Below are 19,087 nucleotides of genomic sequence, written 5' to 3'. Positions count from 1 at the left end.
CCACACTTCTTTCTGCCACTGCCTCTGATGGGCAATGTCCTAAGATAAGAACACCAGGTGGGTATTTCAGAAGGAACTTCTGGATGCTCATATAATTAATGCATTCCAGGATGGGGAGATGAGATTTTTGTGATTGACTTTCATCTACATCAGCCTGCAAAAAGATATAAAATGCTTCTGAAGACTGGTCCAACTGGGAAAACTGGTCTTCTGAGGCTGCAGACAGTTTCTGGATGGAAACCTACCCTCCACCAAACCCTCCCCCAACCTCACCCATCCCCAGCAGGGACATCTACAGAGTACATCCAGCCTGAAAGTGGGAACACTTTTGGACAGGTAAGTAAAGTGCACTAAGATCCAGTCAAATACAGAGAGAAAATCCTAGATCAGCTACATAGATGCTTTGTTGCTTGGCACCTGTGAATTCTGCAAGGCCAAAGACTGTAAACCTGAACGTTTCTAGCCAAACCTGCTTGTATTATACCCCTTTAAACACAGACTGTTGACCGAATCTGAGATTAAGTGGACTTAGCTGCACCTAGACTTCTCCAAGAAATTTAGAAAGCGGGGGGCCTTACTGAGGCTCATGACTCAACAGGAGGGACCACAACCTATAATTCATTGTACTAGATGATACACTTGCTATTTAGATACTGCACTGGCAATGTTTAGATATTGCATTAGCAATAAATCTAATCATAATCATCCACATAACCACTGTGTCCTACTTCTCATGTGTGATTGAGAGCTTCTCTCATTACTCTGCTGCAGAGACATATTACCAGTCTTGCTTTATGTGCTCACAGATTGTGGATGAATTGGGACTGACCTAAATGTCTGACATAATCCTGAGAAACTTCTATCTAGACAAGATCAATAGAAGTCATGTCAGCATGAAAGACTGAAGGAAAGGGGAAGCTGGCCTACAGTTTCTGGAAGGAGCCAAAAAAAACCAAAAACCAAAACCAGAGCAGAAGACCTTTCATCACTCACAGGAGAGGAAAAAAGAAAAAAAAAAAAGTAAAGAATTCTCAAGTCAGAGAAAAAAAAAAGATGTTAGTCCTTGAAAAAGAAGCTGCATCTCACTGCTAGCCATACACAAACTCTCTTCTTGAAAACTTTTTAAGTATTGCCTGTTAAATTTTTTATTTGATAGTTTCCCACTGGATTTCAGCTGATTACACACTAACCATTGGTGCCTCCTATTAAAGTTTGCTTTTATCCTCTTAATAAAATTGTATCTTGAAAGGCAGACCGCTGAGACCTCAAAATGTAATGACTTTAAGTGAGCACCATCATTTTCATGTTGACCAAAAACTAAAAAAAAACAACTATGGAGTTGCAAACTGAGGTCTCATGAAGCAGACCAACAAGGAGTGAGGTGCTGGCATTGAGCAGTGCTATAACTTCACCTCTGAAATATTTGTCTGAGGTGTTTGTTTAGAAAACAGGAAACAATGCAGTTGCAGAGGATGGAGAAAATCTAGTCAAGCTGTAACCAACAGACAGACTTAACCACCAAGCGAAACAGAACACGGCATAATTTGGTCACTAGATTTGGTCACAGTTCATTCAGCATACCGTCATGAAAAGTGGCCTGAATGTGTTTAAAACTGGATTTATAGTTTCTCTGTCATCTCTCACCTCAACTTTTTTAAGTACTTACCAATATCACAGCAGCAATCAGGCCTTCGGCTGGTGGAATTTAGCTCTGTACCTACAATGCAAGTCTGTGTTTACAAATTTTTTCCTCTAATTTCACTATAACTATTCTTGAATTTTTGTATTTTCAATTTGGTAGAAATCATGGGCTTTTTGCTCTTCCATTACTGATATCTCTTGTCTTTTTAAACTGAAATGATGGAAGGGTGAAACCCAGATTCCTTCGAAATATGGGTGGCCTGTTTTCCTGCTGGCTCTTCCTCCAAAACTGCAACTTTTTAGTTTGAGCTTTGATTCACATGCTTCTTTAAGGTAAAATAGGGAAAATCAAAACCTGTGTGTCTTGCTTTCCCTAATGACTGTCTGAACTTGTGTCCATAAGATATTTCTGAACACTTTGCTCCTTCGCCCCTCCAGTATGAAACTGTGCTAATATTTAAAGTCATATGTGCACCCTTTTGAGCAAACCTGCTAAAGAGAAAACAAAACAAAAAAATATTCACAAAAAATCCAGTTACTGGAAATACACCGATTTTGAAAATTTTCTTAGATGAAATCACGTTCCCCAGTCTCAAGCATCTGTAAAACACCCAAAATATTGGGCATAGACTACTTCTATTCAGTAGTATAATTATTATGCTATTATTTCAGGTTTTCTTGTATACTACTTGCCAGTTGCTGCTAGCACACCAGATCTTCCTACTTTCTTCAACTCCAGCTGCTGAGTCTGCAAACGCGTGATCAAATTGTTTGGCTGCAAATGTTTGGTGGGGAAGTATGTAATTCATTCTCCACGACACCCGAGAATTCGCGCATGTGAGCATCAGCCAGGAAATGCATTTTACATCATGATTGCCTCAAACACGGTGCCCTGTATGATGACAAACCTTCCTGGCCACACTACAGTGTCACTGCTTGTCCCTTTCTTTGTCCTACTCAAGGCAAGGCCCAGCTGGCAGCCTGCCAGCTCCCCTCTCAGTCGGCTGTGTTTGGACACTACAGGCACAGGATCTTTTACGAGAGCACATTCAAAGCATAAGACCAGTAGGCACTGCCACAGCCAGCTATATATCTGAGATGGGATTTCAAGGGAGGAGACCCATGTTTAAAACTTGGTAGATACAGAGTATGTGAATAACTAGTGTAGTTGATGAACCACTTGAATTTGTGGGCAGTGAATAGCAAAAGAGGGCACAAGCTTTTTCAGTGCACAAATTATCTGTTATTGAAGGAACTACAGAAGATAATATTGTTGAATCAGAGGGACATCAGCTACTGTGGAGGTTTTGAAGTTGAGTGAGGGTAAGCAATAGGTAGCACTAACTCTTGCAAGATTACTGCTGGTTAAGAAGAACCATGACACTTTTTTAGTTTCTAACTCTGTTTTAATATGAATTGCTACTATACCAACCATTAACTTTCTATCATTGTGATACATTGCTACCATAATCACAGAACACCCACTTCTGACCAGGCAGTTCAGAAAATAGAAAGAACATGCAGCAGCCACAGCTAGAAAAATAACTGCCTCTTTCACTGCACTCAAACCAATAAAGAATACAATCCTCTTTATAACAATTTTCATACCTCCAGCAAACTGAGAGCAAAAAATGCTGAAAATAATGTATTTTTTCCTATAGGAATAATGCTGTGATTTTAAAGTCCACCAGGAGTTAAAAGCTTTATAAGTACATTGGTGTCATTGAGACACACTTCAAGGAAAAATACCAGCAAAGCTCAGGCAGGGTAACAACAAAGAGTGTGGAGGTAGCTTTTCCAGAGAATAACAGGAATATGATTTCCCATGTGATCAGACACGGTTACCTTGGATGCACATACACAAAAAACCCCAAGGCAGTTATTACAAACAGGATCACCTTTAAAGAGTTCTCTTTGTCCATTATTTATAGTTAATTTCTTTGACTGGTAAGTAAAATATAGTACATTGTAGTCATCAAAATGAAGGATGAGGGCAAACTTCCCAATGTTGCAAAAGTCCATTTTATGCCATCCCATGTTCCTATTGTTCTCCCCACCCTCAGCGCTCACTTTGCTCCATTGCATGGGATTTACACAGATAACTGTAGAAAACTATCAGTTCAGCCAGACCAACTCTGCTATTAAAAATACAGAAATACTGACAGATATTAACAGGCAAAAATAGCTCAAAGAAAACCTTTTCATAAGTGCTTTTTTTTCTACAAAAAGAGAAGAGGCCTCAACGTGTGACCTATTTCTTCTATAGTGGCAGAATCTAAAAGCAGAAGGAAGAGATAGCCCTGATGAAAACAGCAGCAGCAAAAACTATCAAAGGCTTTAAAATAAATTGATAAAATGAAGAAATGCATCTAGCTGGGTCAACATAATAGTCAATCTGTGTTTTAAGGCAAGTTAAACATTAGACTGTCAAACTGTTAATCATAGCTTGTAATTTATTATTTAATCACCTTAAAGCTGGAAAATATATCCTTAGGTTTTAGAAAGACATCCAGAAAAAAAGAAATTAATACAATTGACACCCATACAGACAACATGATAAGAACTATAATAAAGGTTAGAATGAGTGAAAATAAAGATAAGTGCAAAAGAAAGACTCAAGGTAACTTTTGTTGATGGGTACAATGTCTTACAACTCTGTGAGTGTTCTTATGTGGAATTAGTAAACATATAAGGTTATGAAAATCTGGTTACATATTATCTTGGATTCCCAGGGAGCTCTTGGCATGATTCCTCCAAATGTTTTCTAAAGGTATCAAGCAGAACATGGGAAAAGCAATAGGTAGAAAGGTGGGAATAAAGGTCAGGCACAGCAGATCAATTATCACACTGAAGGGAGAGTAACCACAGAAGCTGTGTCTAGTAGTTCCTGAACTGTTCATTATCATCCTAAATTATCTACAGAAGGGTGTAAATGATGATATTACATCAGATATAAAATTTGCTGAAAGTATAACATTACTAAGCAAAAACTGAGTTGCGAGGAGATGTAGGACTTCATGGTACTGATTCACTAGACAATTCAACTGCAAATAGAACAGAATTTTGATAAATGTTAAACATTTCAAATATGAACCTCCACTCCCCAGGTTCACATGCCCCATAAGTAGCTGCAAAGTAACTGCTGCTGCTCAAGATAAACTAGAGGTGCTCTATGAGATTCTGTGAAAATGTCTGCCCAAATCTTGGACAAAAAATAATGAAATATTAGGAAAGAAACAGAAAACAAACCACAAGACAGAAGCACACCCACATATTAAATTCCAAGCCCTCACTGCAAGAAGGACTTTGCGGTGCTGGAGTGTGTACAAAGAAGGGCAGTGCGGCTGGTGAAAGATTTGGAGCACAAGTCTTAAGAGGAGCAGCTGAGGGAGCTGAGGGTTTAGCCTGGAGAAAAGGAGGCTCAGAGGGGACCTTATTGCTCTCTACAACTACCTGAAAAGAGGTTGTGGCCAGGTGGGGGTTGGTCTCTTCTCCCAGACAACAACCAATAGGATGAGCAAATGCACTCAAGGTGCACCAAGGGAGATTTAGATTGGGTATTAGGAAAAATTTCTTCACAGAAGGGGTTGTCAAACATTGGCAAGGATGGCCAGGGAAGTGTTGAGTCATTATCCCTGGAGGTATTTAAGAGATGTGTAGGTGTGGCACTTAGGGACACGGTTTAGTGGAGGTGCAAGTGGTCAATAGCTGGACTTAATGATCTAGGAGGTTTTTTCCAGTCTTAATAATTCTATGATTCTAACCCACAGTTTCCGTGACATAGTGTCTGTTTATTATATTTTTGCTTTTTTTAATTTCGTGCTAGTGGTTTTATTTGATGATGTAAATAATTCTACCATTTCAAGAAGCAAATATTTCACATCTCTAATAAGCTTAAAAGTTATTAAAAGGTTAAGTTTTCCAGTTTACCTGAAATATTTCCATAAAATATTACCATAAAGTAATTAAGAAGCAAACTTTCAAAAGCAAATGAAAATTACTTGTGATAATATCTGCATTCCTAACTGAGCTAAATACTCTTTTTATTGGTTGGATTTTTTTAAATTAATTACAGCTTCAGCTTTAGTGAGAACAATAATTTTTTATCAGTCATAAAAATTAAAGTCTATTGACACTAGATATTTTATATTTTGTGGATCCAAGTGTTCTGAAGCCAAGTGAGGTCTTGCAGCTACACCACCACAGTAGACATGGCTCTTGTAACCCACCCTGCCACTCAAACAATAAAAATTCTGAAAATTTGTCAAATTTAAGTAGAATGCAAAAGCAGAATGCAACCAGTGAAATTGGAAAAAGGGAGAAACATTAGAGGGAGAATATTTGAATGGAGAAGAACACATGAATTATATCCAATCAGCAGCCATAAACAAATGAGGATCAGAGGATATTCTATGCAGTAGAACTGAAACATGAGCCATGGAGATTAAGAAAAAAAAAATACAAGATGAGAGGAGATGAAAAAAAAGGAAGAAAAAGAGGGAACAATATATTGAAAAAATGAGAGAATGCCTAGGAAATATTAATCTGTCCAAGATGAAATGGCAAGCAATGTTCTTTGTACAGTAATTGATCTTGAACAATCACTCCTTCTGTGTGGACAGCAGTATTCCTCTATGGAAAAATGTCCTGTGGAAAACTTAAAACCCTCCTAAGGTCAACTACTAAAAAAATCAAGAGAAGGCCTTACATTATTCTTCTGGTCATCAAATACTACATATGACATGCAAATATCAAAACATTTATGTTTACTTGACTATAAATAGGTGCAGCAGCTGTTGGTAAGATGAAATAGGATTTCAAGTGCTTTTATTCAATTAAGTTGTCCAGATTTAAAATCTCACTTCCACCTACTTGCACTTTCCATTACTACATAATGCAGTTCTTTGGCAAACAAGGAAGTAGAAATCTAATGAAGTCTCTAGACAGTTATTTAGCTGTTTTTAATTAATTATGCCACTGTGAATTGGAAATTAGTAAATGTTCTTCCTCTTAAACCCCCAAAACTTGGTATGATCCCAAAGGTTCAGAAGAAGGCTGTCAAACACTAAGAAAAGCACAAAAATTCCTAATAACTTTAGTAGAAATGAGATAAAATATTTTATTAAGAAGGTCATTATAATTTAATTTATGCAATTAACTACTGAGCTATATTTCTAAAAGTTATCAGAATTCTCCCTAAAAGAGCATACATTTTCTAGGAGTCTTCATTTGTACTGTTGTCCTTAGCTAGCTCAATAAATATATGTTTTACTGTTATTAACAAAGACAGTAACATCATAATCTCTGACTATGCTGCTATTAGTGTGGAGAGTTACAATGCAAGCAGACAGGATGGGGAATAGAAAATATTTTTGAATTGGCAGGATTTGAGATCCAAAGCCGGTTATTTTGAAAATCTGACGCATCAGTAGGAAGTTAATACTGACTTTACCTATGTTTGCATTATGCTGAAATGTTGCTTCCATATTCTGAGTGATGGTATCGAGGAAAAGGTTTTTGTATGATACCTGGAAGGAGCTACTACAGGTTCCTTAGAAGAACAATGTGGTAAATTTTCAAAGAAAACCAGAGAAACAAAAATTGCCCAATTTGGAGCTTGATTCTAAAAACTAATTATAAAGCTTTCCAGACTTTATAAATCATTCAGAAGAAACCAGTATCAGTTTTGAATAGCAGAACTTATATAGAGCTTTATGATGAAGATGTATACTTTGAGGTAACTTCATGGGTAAAGATTTCAACTGTGAAATTTAGATTTCTTAAAGCATACTTTGTTCCGTGAAAGAAAGGATGAAATACATTCCTTCAACTGGTGTAACAGAGCGTTTGAAGTTCTTCCCAATGAAATTACTTGAAATAAATGCTTCATGAATTTTCAGATTCTATCATCTTGATCAGGTAACAGGTTTACCATTAACTTTTTATCTGAATAGGCTTCTTCACACTTATTTTTCTAATCCGTACTTTCTATTCTATTCAGTTCATTTTTCTTACTCTTCACTCAGTAAGACTCTTAAGGACTTCAGTGAAATAAAGTCCATGCTGCCTTCCAAATTGTGAAGAAAATGCTGACTGTTGGTTTGTTTAAACTTTTAAAATCTAACTGGGTATCAGACACTTTTTAGAAACTAAATTTTGGATTTTAGCCTGAGATATAGCTTCAAGGCCATGTTACATCTAATCCTAATTTAGAAGACACATAGTTAAATGTTTTATCTTTTGGAATTAAAGATAAAACCTCCAACTTTCTGCATAGATGGAAATTTCACCTTTAATGATTAAAACAAAGGATGAAGGAGTGAATTTCATGTGAAGGTATTACGCTTACTACTGAAAATAATTCTGAGTAGAATTTGTAGACTTTAATATTAAAGGCATGAATTATTTCCTATTAAAAGAATACTTTTGAAGTCTTCACCGTGGAATCAGGGCTAGCATTAGGAAAAATGAAATTTAAAAACTCAGTTGATGACTTGTTTTTAACCCAAGGAAAGCAAGCATCAATAGAGTTCTATTATATACAGAAAACGTGTATGGCACACAAGTTATAGTCAAATCATGGAATTATAAAAAGGTTAGGGTTGGAAGAGACCTTAAAGATCATCTAGTTCCAACCCCACTGCCATGGTCAGGGATACCTTTCACCAAGCCAGGTTGCTGAAACACTAATTAGAACCAAAAGAGATACATTTTGAATTAATATGCTATTGACAATAGCAAACAGGTTGGTCACAGAAATACTGTTACAGAACATGTATACTTTGTCTGCCAATACCAGTACTATCATTTTATTCTTACCATTTTACAGCAAGTTATGCTACACGGCAGGAAATTCCATACTTGTCATCTTTACCTATTACTCCAAAATGGACATTGCTTTATAAATTAAACAGATGTAATTCATTTATAGTTCACAGGTAATATAAAAGTTTATAAAATTACTTAATTGCTAGTATGAAAAAAAACCAAAATATTTTATATGCAATCTTGTAAAATAATTTCTACCATAAGACAATAAGGGAGGAGAAATTTTATGCTTAGCCTGATGGAACAGGTTGTAATAGTTTGACCTGTCTGCTATGTGAAGAAAGCTATTTGCCACTGATACCATGAACTCCTCACATCAATACTACAAATTCTGTATGTCCCCTGTAAGTGTAAATAACTGTTCATTTTTTAACTGGCTGCCACACTGCTAAACACATCAGAAGAAATGACTGCTCCTTGATAGAAAATTGGAAATGAGTACTGATGTATTCTACCGCCTAGCTATAAGCAAGAAAATAAAATGGCCAAACTAGGAACATATTAATCGTGTTCAAGAGTGATTACGTAAATGTTCAAATAGTACTGGTACAACAGCTTACTCCAGGCTGGCCCTGCTGCACTATGTGCTCTTGGGAAACACTTCTAACACATACAGTCTACACACGGTAATAGATTACACTAAACTGGAAAAAGCTTCAGTGGAAAAACAGGAAACCACTAAATCTGATTTATTGTGTCACAGCTGAATTGTGCAGGCAGTACACCTCTGTTCACCATGTCCAAAATCTGTCTAAAAGCTTTAGGAAAATAAAATAACCTCTTCATGTGAACATTTACCACTGCACTCCTGAAACCTTAACAGTGACTAGAAGTCCACAGATTGCCACACACAGGTAAGTATCACCCATGCTACACATAATTAAAGGAAATCTGACCCATACATTTCTTGCATGAGTATCACAACATTAATACTGTTGGTACTAAAGTAGTGTCTGTAAATTTTGACATTTTCCATCATGAAGCAGAATTTTGTTTTTATTTCTTTTAGTTCATCTGAAATTGAAGTTATTATTCCATTTAAATGTTACAGGACCTGACAAGTTCAGATCAAATTTACCCAGTAGAAGAAAGTAAGGAAGCTATTTACACTAGACTTGGTGAAGGTTCATGAAGTTTGCATATCGAACAAAGTGTGCCTGAGTTTCTATTAGGCATATGAAAAATGAGTGTCTTGGTGTCCCTGGCTTCCCATTGTGAGGATTATAGTATGTGTACAGGCAATATAAATTACTTTTATTGGCTTTTTTGGTTTTTTGGTCAGTTAAGCTGATGCATTCTACTCTTCCACAAATTTTGATTAATGCAAAGACTGCAAAGGTAAGTATGACCTTTCCATTCCCTTCTTTCCTCCTTTTCATAAGAGACTCTCTTCTCTGTTAGCAAACTCTGGAAGTACCTACCCTTTGCTTGCAGCTGTCTGGTGGTGTCTCCCAGATGGCAATTGTTTAGAACATCTTGTCTGGCTCCTGCTCTTTGCTGCTACCTTACTGCATATGTATGCAGAAAGGGCAGAAATAACTTAAAGCAGAACAATTTTTCAAGTATGTTTTCACAAACTCAAACAAAAACCCTGATTTTTTCTTCTAACTCTTTCAAGCAAGTACAGTGTGTTATCAAGGTCATTATTAGTATGGGAACTGCTGGAGAGAGATTTTACTATGAAGCAAAGGAGGGAAAACTGAAGAAACATAAACAGATGATGTGCTACTGAGTCCTCCCTTCTTATTGCACTTCATCAGTGAACACAGTTTACATGGCTGATGGCGGGCATCTAGTTACAAACTAGTTACACCAGTTAAGTGAAAAGATTATTGGCAAGAACTGAAGTTGAAAAACACACGAGGGTGTCTATGTCAAGGTAAAGTCTTGGTTTATAACTTTTAAAATTAGATTTAGTCATAGGTATTTTTGACTTCAGTGTAATTCTTGATGTTCAAGAGCAGTAGCAAACTACTTCAAGAAACTGCCTAAATGATCCGGAGCAAGGCAGTCTGAATGCAAAGGTTGTGCATTCTGGAGCTGGCTGTAGTACTGTGGCTCTGCTAGAGCAACTATCCAATAATGAAGTGCCTCCAGCCAAATCCTACTGGCTTTGCAGCTATGAGTAAATTAAATAGGCAACACTCAGGAGTAAAGGTACTGTAAAGAAACACTAGGACAATGACTAAATCTATTATCTACTCTTAAAGGTGTTTTCTGAGACACCTGGATAGAAATTATTCTTGGGCTGACTTTACGATAAAATGCATGGTTGTGAATAACACACATTTCATTATGAAAAGACTCAAAAACTGGTAGTGTTCTTCCTCTTTTGGGAGACAACAGCATGATTTACTATTAGCATGGTGAAAGCTAGGAAACAGAGAAATCAAGTGTTTGCCCAAAGGACATCAAAGAAATCAGTGCAAGAACCAAGTACAGAATTAGTCTCTTGGTAATTTGAACTGATACCTTTAAATCAGCTCATTTACCCTTTTTGTTTCTCACTAAGGATGAAAAGCACTTCAGCCTCTGGTCTGGTCAGTCTGCTACATTTCACGTCATTAATTACCACTTCAAAAAATAAAAACACAGTGTAGAAAAACAGAATAGATTTTCCACATTAAGAGTAATTGGCACCATCAGTGAAGAGTCAGCACTTACTCTGTAATGGTCAGTTCAACAAACACGTATCTAAATGCCAAACCACAAACCCTTAAACTCAGTTAATTGCTTCTTTTCAGGTTGACATCATGCTTATATATTTATGACTGAATTAAACTTCCACATTAAAAATAACTTAAACAGTTTCTGTTACTCAAAATTTTACAGATGAGTCGTAGGCTGAACACAAATATTTTTAAGTACATATTGAAAAGCAAACAATACAACAGCAACCGTAGGTTGCCTTGTGTCCAGCTATTCTGGGCACAAGCTCTACTCTGCTCCATGGAAATAACTTCAAATCTGGTATACTTTAGCAGAATCCACCTATCACCTCCACTTTATTTTCTTGATGAAGATTTACTGCAGCAAGCCAAACTCTTACAAATCTTCCTCTGAAAATTATTTTCCATTTATGAAAAATTTGCAGGGATTTATTGACTGGCAGTTTACAAGTTCCAACTTGTAACCATTTTTTACTGGAAATTGCTGTCTCCAGATGAAAGCTTTATAGTGAAAGCAAATGTTGCTGTCAGACCTTCTTCTGCTTTATTTTTTCTCACTATCCATAAAGCAGACTACTTCATTCCCACTTAAATGGTATTGGAGTTGTATTCCCTGTGCAAAACAAAGGAAAAAACCTGCACTACAAAATATGACTTTTTTTTTAAATCATGTGTGGTAGTGTCAATAATGTCACTTCCTTCTTACTAGTTCTCTGTTTTATTAAAGAACAAGTTGATTGAAGGAGTCAGGTGTTTTCATCCTGGAGAACAGAAGGCTCGGGGTGGGACCTCACCAAAGTTTTCCGGTACTTAAAGATGGAGATTCTCTTCACAAGGAGCCACACTGAGAGGATAAGGGGCAGTAGATAAGGCAGAGGATGAGGCACAGAAAGTGGTTTCATCTTGGTATAAGAATGAATTTTTGTGCAGTGAGAACAATCAATCTCCACAGGGATGTGGTGGACTCCCCATCATTGGAGGCGTTCAAGATGAGCCTGGACAGAGTGCTAGATAATCTCATTCAGGCTCACTTTCCCATGAAAGTTGGGACCACATGACCTTTTGAGGTCCCTTCAAACCTGGGCTGTTCTATGATTCTGTGAATCTGTCTACTTACCCCTTAAATCACAATTTGCATGCCTTCCTTGCATGAGTATTTCCCAGTACTGGTAGATGAGGTATGCAAATGATCCTTATATTTTTCTGGACAGAGTAGAATATACTCTTAAAATACATGATCCAAGGTCTACTTTATCTTGTTCTTACAAGTATAGGGCTGATATCGGAATCAGATGGAGATGATAACTTTCAGTGCAAACTGAGGCATTATTTATTTCTGCATCCCAAAACTTCTTAGCTTCACAAGGACTTTGTAATGGAACCTTATGGGGGAGTTTTAAAAGAGCCAAATAAGCCCCTGACACATTGGTTAAAAGCGGACAGAAGATACTGGAAACCCAAATTATGGTGACAACAGATCACAGAAATTAAGGGCTTTTCCACAGGAAATTCTACATTGTGTTCTCTAGAACTGGAACAAAAAGCCACATGCCTAAAGATTTTACAAAACAGAACATTTTCAGAAGTTTTGTCACGTGAATGGCTCTTACTCACCATCTGTCAGGTTCTCTGCTATCTGGCAATTCTGAGCATTACCCAAAGAAAGCATTCAGGGCTATTTGCTTCCTGAAGATTTGCATTCGGCCAGCTCCAGATAGCTGAGTTTGGACTAGGACCAATACACATAAGACATTTTTGTCATTATGGATAGTGTTTTTCCATCCATACAATCTTGGAGGACAAAACCCAGCTTAAATTAAATTATTGTGGTGTTCTGGTTACATATGTTGGTAGTTTGTGTGCTTGTTAAATTTTAATTGGATATGAACATAAGGAACCACAGGACTGGGTTTTGTTTAGTATAAGGTTTTTTTTCTCTTCCCTATTTTGCAACAGCCAGGTAATCTGAATGACAGCCTATCCCAATACTGTAGTTCTGTTTTGACAAATAAATGTTAAAGCTTCCGTATCAAATAAACACAGAACAGCAATCTTTTAAACTCAGATACAGATAGGTGAGTGTTTTGTAGCTGGCAACTGAGAAATACAGTAGCACACTTATGTCTCTGGCAACCTTCATTTTATCTTCAGGAAGCAAACATGACACTGTTTAAAGTTACATAAAACTAAAAATATTTGGTGATTGTCACGTAACAAATCAAAAGGTTGTGAACTTGCAAATATCACATTATGTATTGATTGTGACTTGAGGAATTAGGAGCTATTTTAAACACATTGATTTGCCTTTTGCTGGAATTCTACAATGATCATACTTTCATTTCTAATATGACAGAAAAATACATTTTTAAAATCAAATCAAATAAAAAACAGCAAACAAAACCCAAACTAAAACAGAAATTCCATTTCCAAAACTCTGAAACAGAGCCAGAAAAAAGTATTTTTTAATCTTCTTTAAAGAATGAAGATTATCTTTCTTCTAACCTAAAGATAATAAGAATTTCCACATGTCATAGGAATACTTTAATTCTACCATTCAGCCTTCTTTACTAGAAATAATTCCTTTATGGAAAATTTTTGATCAGGTAACAAGATTCTTGTAGATCAGGGGAATAAATATCAGATATACACAAAACTGTGTTTCTTGCTGGCCACACAGGAAACCTGTGGCAGAGTTTGAAACCAAAGCTTTATTTCCACATCCCAACCCAGCTGATCAAGCAATGAACTGTTCTTCCTCACCACTCTTATTTCCATTTCATTTTCCATTTAAGATGCCATAAACGTGTCCAAATTTAAGATTAGCATTCGGTAACAACACAAGAATGTATTTTATTATTTGTTTTTTATATATTGAAAAATTCTGTAAGAAAACAGAATGTATTTAATGAACTATTTAGCATGACACTGAGTAAATTACTCATAGACTTGAATGCATTTTCTACTAAGCAAAGCAACTGTTCTTTTCATTCTTGTCCACCATATTTCTTCCTGCCACCTCCTCCAGTACAATGGATAATCAAAACTCTCAGATTCTTAGAAAACGTTTCTTAGGTTTGATGATGTCTGTTTTGCTACTGAAATTATACTGGTCAAAGGCTGCCTGGCCACCCCCACTGCAACAGAAAATGAAGGCAGGGCCAATAATTTAAAAAAACAAATTAGAATTTACAGACATGAAAACAAAACAAATTACCTGGGTCTTCTATAGATAAGTTCTTCGTTAACCATTGAACAATGTCTGAACCTAGAAACAAAACAACAGGCATTTTTATATTAGTAAGTTTTCTCTTCCTATTCTTCAGATCCCTGAGGCAATTCATATTGTTCTTCCATGGAAGAGATCTACACTTTTTGTTCAGATTGGCTAGAAAAAAATCCCGTGACAGTTTTATTTTATTTTAGCTTCTATTTTTTAGCTTTGCTTTAGCAGAGAAACATAGCACTCATTCTTTCTTTAGGCTAAGATTTAGAAAAAGTAATAGAAGTGCACTAAGTGTATAATAATAGTCTGCATTTTAAAAATTACATATATGATAATAGTCTGCATTTTAAAAATTACACTGCTGCAAAATTTACACAGCAAAACAAACACTTTATAAAGCTAATATTAAGTTTTTCACCCCTTAAAAATGAGTTATCAGTAAAAGCATATTCAGTTACCCATACATGTACTACCAATGTATCAAACTCCACCTCATGGCTAAGCTCTTGGCAGAATTCATTTTTCCCTTCGTGCTTAAGCTCTTTCCTCACTAATCCTGTCTCTCTTCTTCCATATCCCTTCATTTACTGCCTATCCATTTCTTTCTATCTAATTTCCTGTCTTGTTTTAAGGTCCAGTGCTGTTACTCACTTCTTAACACCTTTCATACCAAATTTCTTGCTGCTTTTTGTACTGAGTACCCTTCAAAGCTCACCTCCTAATTCCTAATCCATCTGCTCCTCTTGGGTATGCACTTCTATTACACTTCTCACTTTATGTCACAAGCCTTGTTTTTCAGATTGAAAGCTACAGTTGAACTTCACCCATTGAGAGCACAAATTACAAAATAAATTACGAAGCAGTGCTGCAGATGAAAAAAAACCCCTACATTCATGATTTAACAACTTTAAATAACAAAATTGTCTTAAAGGGAAAATGTAGTGAAACACTGATGAGATGTTACATGCATGTTTTTTGTGTTTCATGATGGCTCCAGTTCAGACAAGCAGTGTGACAGAGAGACATGTCATGTAATATTTCCTTATAGAATCAATATTTATGATGTTCAGCCATTTCCCAGCAAACATAATAATGAAATTCTTTCATAAACCTTAAATTTAAAACAATTATAAAAATCTACAAAACTTCCACAAATATAAACTAAATCAAAACAATAAAATCTCTTGAATATACAATAATACATAACATTAGAATATGGAGCACATTTCCCCTGTCTCTCCCTAGATTCAAATTTCTTTCTGTACTTTGCATAGTGCATTTCCTTTGGTTTTCCTAAGGCAATGAAAATGATACTTTAAAAAGGCATTTCAGAGAAGAAAGGAAATTTACTTCTCCTTGCTTTCTTAATTTTAAAGAATATAGTTCTGTAGCCTTTTTTTTATTACACATAGTGAATAGTTTTATCATGTATTTTACAAAGCCTTGTTGATAATATCATAACTGTGTGTATATGCATTACTAAATTGATCACATATAAGTGAAAATCTGTGTAGATTTTACAACCATCTCCAGAGCAGACATTTTCATTACTATGTTACATGTCTAAATTTTGATAGTTATTAAACTTCAGAGGTACCATTTCTCATAGCATTTACATGGCTTTATTCCTTAAATGAGGCAATTTACATTTGCATGCTGTTGGAGGAGTACGAAATGTTTCAGACAGATATTCCTGCCTCAAAATACTCTACTTTTATTCTATTTTTATGTAATTTTATAAATACAATTTCAGTCCCTTATTTATACATATGAACTTTACAAGGCCGATGCTGAAGGAAGAATTTTAGCTTAGTGTAAGACAAAACTTCATAGACTTAATGATGCAGTTCCAAGCAAAGCTATATTTTTGTGTCAGCTGACTAGATAAGTTAGTGAGCCCTAAATATTTTCCTAAATCTTCAAAGATCAGAGAAAAAAATTAGAAAAACATCATGACACTTTTGAATACTGATTCTTAACTTTGTCTTCCTTCAAATCTCTGAGGTATCATATAGGAAGAAATTTCCTATTCTATTTATCTCACCTTCAAATACTTCTTTCCTTTTTGCTTCTTTTGAAAACTCTCCTACAGTGACATGCCATATTCCTCAGTCCTCAGCTCCTGGCATCACATTTGCATACATGGTCTACACATCAGAAATTTCTCCTCCATATGTTGCACTGTCTTTTGGCTATTATAACTAATAGTGGGAAGTGGGGTTTCATAACAACTGCACCACCTGATTCTGAAAGTTCATTGCTGCTCTATTCACATTTTACACTGAAGCCACTCCCCTGGCACTTGAAAGCCTGAACAGCACCTTAAGCCAGCTATTTTATTCAAATGCTGATGATTTCAGATGCGTGACGTTAATGACAAAAGCCCAGACGAATAAGCATCAACATGAACACTCTCCTTTTAGTGTGAAGGCTCTTCAAGTAAAACAAAGTTGAAAGTAATTGGTCATATCACAAGGGAAAAATTTATCAGTTCATATTTCTTTGGGAGATCTTGGGGCCAAAACTAGTCCTAAAAGAATAATAAAGGTATTATCTTGTAAAGCTTGCTGGGTATTCTTTTAGCTACTACTTTTAATGTCTAATCAACAAGATGGTTTCATTCAATCATTCCTGTGCCCTTTTCTAAGATTTATTACTTATGTAAATGTGTTTCTAAAAGCAAAACTATTATTCTATTTTCTTATCTTAGAGGAAGAAAAGCAAGGCATCAATACAGGTGAAAACAGGAAAACAATATTTCCCATGAGTCCTAGCTTTGAAAAACCTGGTGATCAGTAAATTCATGTCATTTTTCATATACCACACTTCACATCTATAGGAATTATGATTCAAGACTATAAACTTCATTATTTGTTAAAAAATCCTAACACTTATAGGATTAAAAATCTTTAACTTTCAAACCTGAATCTGCCTTATTACCAGGAATCCATCAAAAAGACAATCTCAACAGATGATATAAATTTCATGGAGCCACTACCTCGGTATTGGACTCTTCTGGAAAGGAAAACTTCAGCAATCCAAACTAGAAAATGTTGGCTGTGTCAGATATTCAGTTTTTTATACTGTTTAATGTGTGACAACAAAGCCCCAGTAATAACATTTTCAATGCAGATTCTCAAGGTAAGTTCTCCAGGTTTCCCAGTCTCACTTCTAGTAAGAAGCTAAAAGGCAAGCTGACTATTAAATCTGTAGGGTGCAGAAGTCAAATTGCCAACTGAATTTTGAAATCCCAGAAGAAGCTTCAATTTTCATACAAATTTTTAAATCAAATAGCACTGGACAAGGCAAAGTGATAACTTGTAATAATAAATTAAAGCTAGCACAAGTAGAAAACCTTTGAAAATGGGGTTTTTTTAGACACAGAGCCTGAAAGCCAACAGTGAGATTTCTTAAATGTCAGCACCTACCCAGATAAAGGCAGTAAAATTCACAAGATCTTACTCAAGTTCAAAAATAAAACAGACTTTCAACTCCTTTAAAGAAATATGGAGGAGAAAGTATGTCTACTTTCATACACAAACAAATAAGACTCAAGCATGTCCTTTGTGAAATGTACTTGCTGAAAACTCCACAAGTGATTAATTTTAAATGAAATGGCCCAAACCAGCAGTTGCTGAAGCCATCACAGCATCTTAAGAAAATATTTTTGAGGAAAGCATGTTCTCTGAACTCTGCAATGCTAATTTCTAAGTCAAAGTCGTTAAAGGCCAGGGCAATGGTAAAGTTAGCTTTCAAGAACAAATACCTTATTTTAAACAAGTCCTTATAGAGTACATTTCCAAAAGGTGCTGGTTCTGATCTATAGAAAATATCATGGGAGTTATAGATCCAATTTTTGCTATGTATAGATGCATGAGCCATGACCAAAAAAAAAAAAAAAAGATTTAATGGTAGTACTGCAGAAGAAAAGCAAAATTTGAAATGCCCTATCTTTTTCAAAATTCAAAAACATATTTAGCTGAAGAAGACACAGTTGCAAGAAAGTATATTTTATTAATCAGAATCACAAACCATGAGACCACTGAGAAACTTAACCCAATGATTTCTTACTTCATAGAGAGACAGGTTCACTCTTGCAAAAAATAGTCTGTTACTGTTAATATCTTTTTTTAGTAACTAAAACCTATTATTCTTTTTACTTTTAGACCTCAGAATATTTACAGATGACGAAGAGAGAAGTGACACAGTAAACTCCTCTGTGTTACTGACACTACAAGAGAGGATTTTGCTGTTGAAAATCAAGACTTTCGCCATCTGAGCTCTCAAGAGCAACAGAAGTCATTGTGATGTTTGCCCTGCACTGTGGAAGCTGGGCAGCTGGGTATGTTGGGTGCATGCTTGTTCCCTGAAAAGCAGCAGTGGATCATCTGAGAGCTCCCTTAGGGGAGCCTCCTGCTCAGCTGGCTCACCTTCAGCCACCACCACCTGGCCTTGAGAATCTGGAGAACTTTTTGCAGGGCAGCTCACAGTATGGAAAACTTAATAACATTACTCTAGAAATTATCAGTGTCTAAATTTAAGACAACAAGACTATTAGTTAAATTACTAAGAAAATAGTACTGCATTTCCCTTGTTTCTCTTTTCTTTTGTATATTGGAAGAGGAGGGAATTGTGTCATTTTAACCTCAGTCTTCAACACCACCACTTTGTCACATTACTTCATGGTGATACATCAGGAAATTAAGTTTAGCCTCTGACACACACT

The 19,087-nt window shown here is 35.9% G+C and overlaps 1 protein-coding gene across 8 annotated transcripts in view; it reads right to left on the bottom strand.

The window, feature by feature from the left end:
* Positions 1 to 19,087, bottom strand: part of RGS7 (regulator of G protein signaling 7) — a 265,260-nt gene that overhangs the window by 89,587 nt on the left and 156,586 nt on the right. For all 8 annotated transcript variants that reach the window (XM_018085223.1, XM_018085222.3, XM_029965047.1 and 5 more), the window contains exon 4: positions 14,353 to 14,403. In XM_018085223.1, the coding sequence (XP_017940712.1) occupies positions 14,353 to 14,403 (51 nt within the window). The remainder of the gene's footprint in view (positions 1 to 14,352; positions 14,404 to 19,087) is intronic.

Source organism: Manacus vitellinus, unplaced genomic scaffold (genome assembly GCF_001715985.3).
Source record: "Manacus vitellinus isolate BGI_N305 unplaced genomic scaffold, ASM171598v3 scaffold_8_pilon, whole genome shotgun sequence".
In the NCBI taxonomy this organism is placed as follows: domain Eukaryota; kingdom Metazoa; phylum Chordata; class Aves; order Passeriformes; family Pipridae; genus Manacus; species Manacus vitellinus.
The sequence above is the reverse complement of the archived record's forward strand: the minus strand, read 5'-3'. Positions and strand labels throughout refer to the sequence as shown.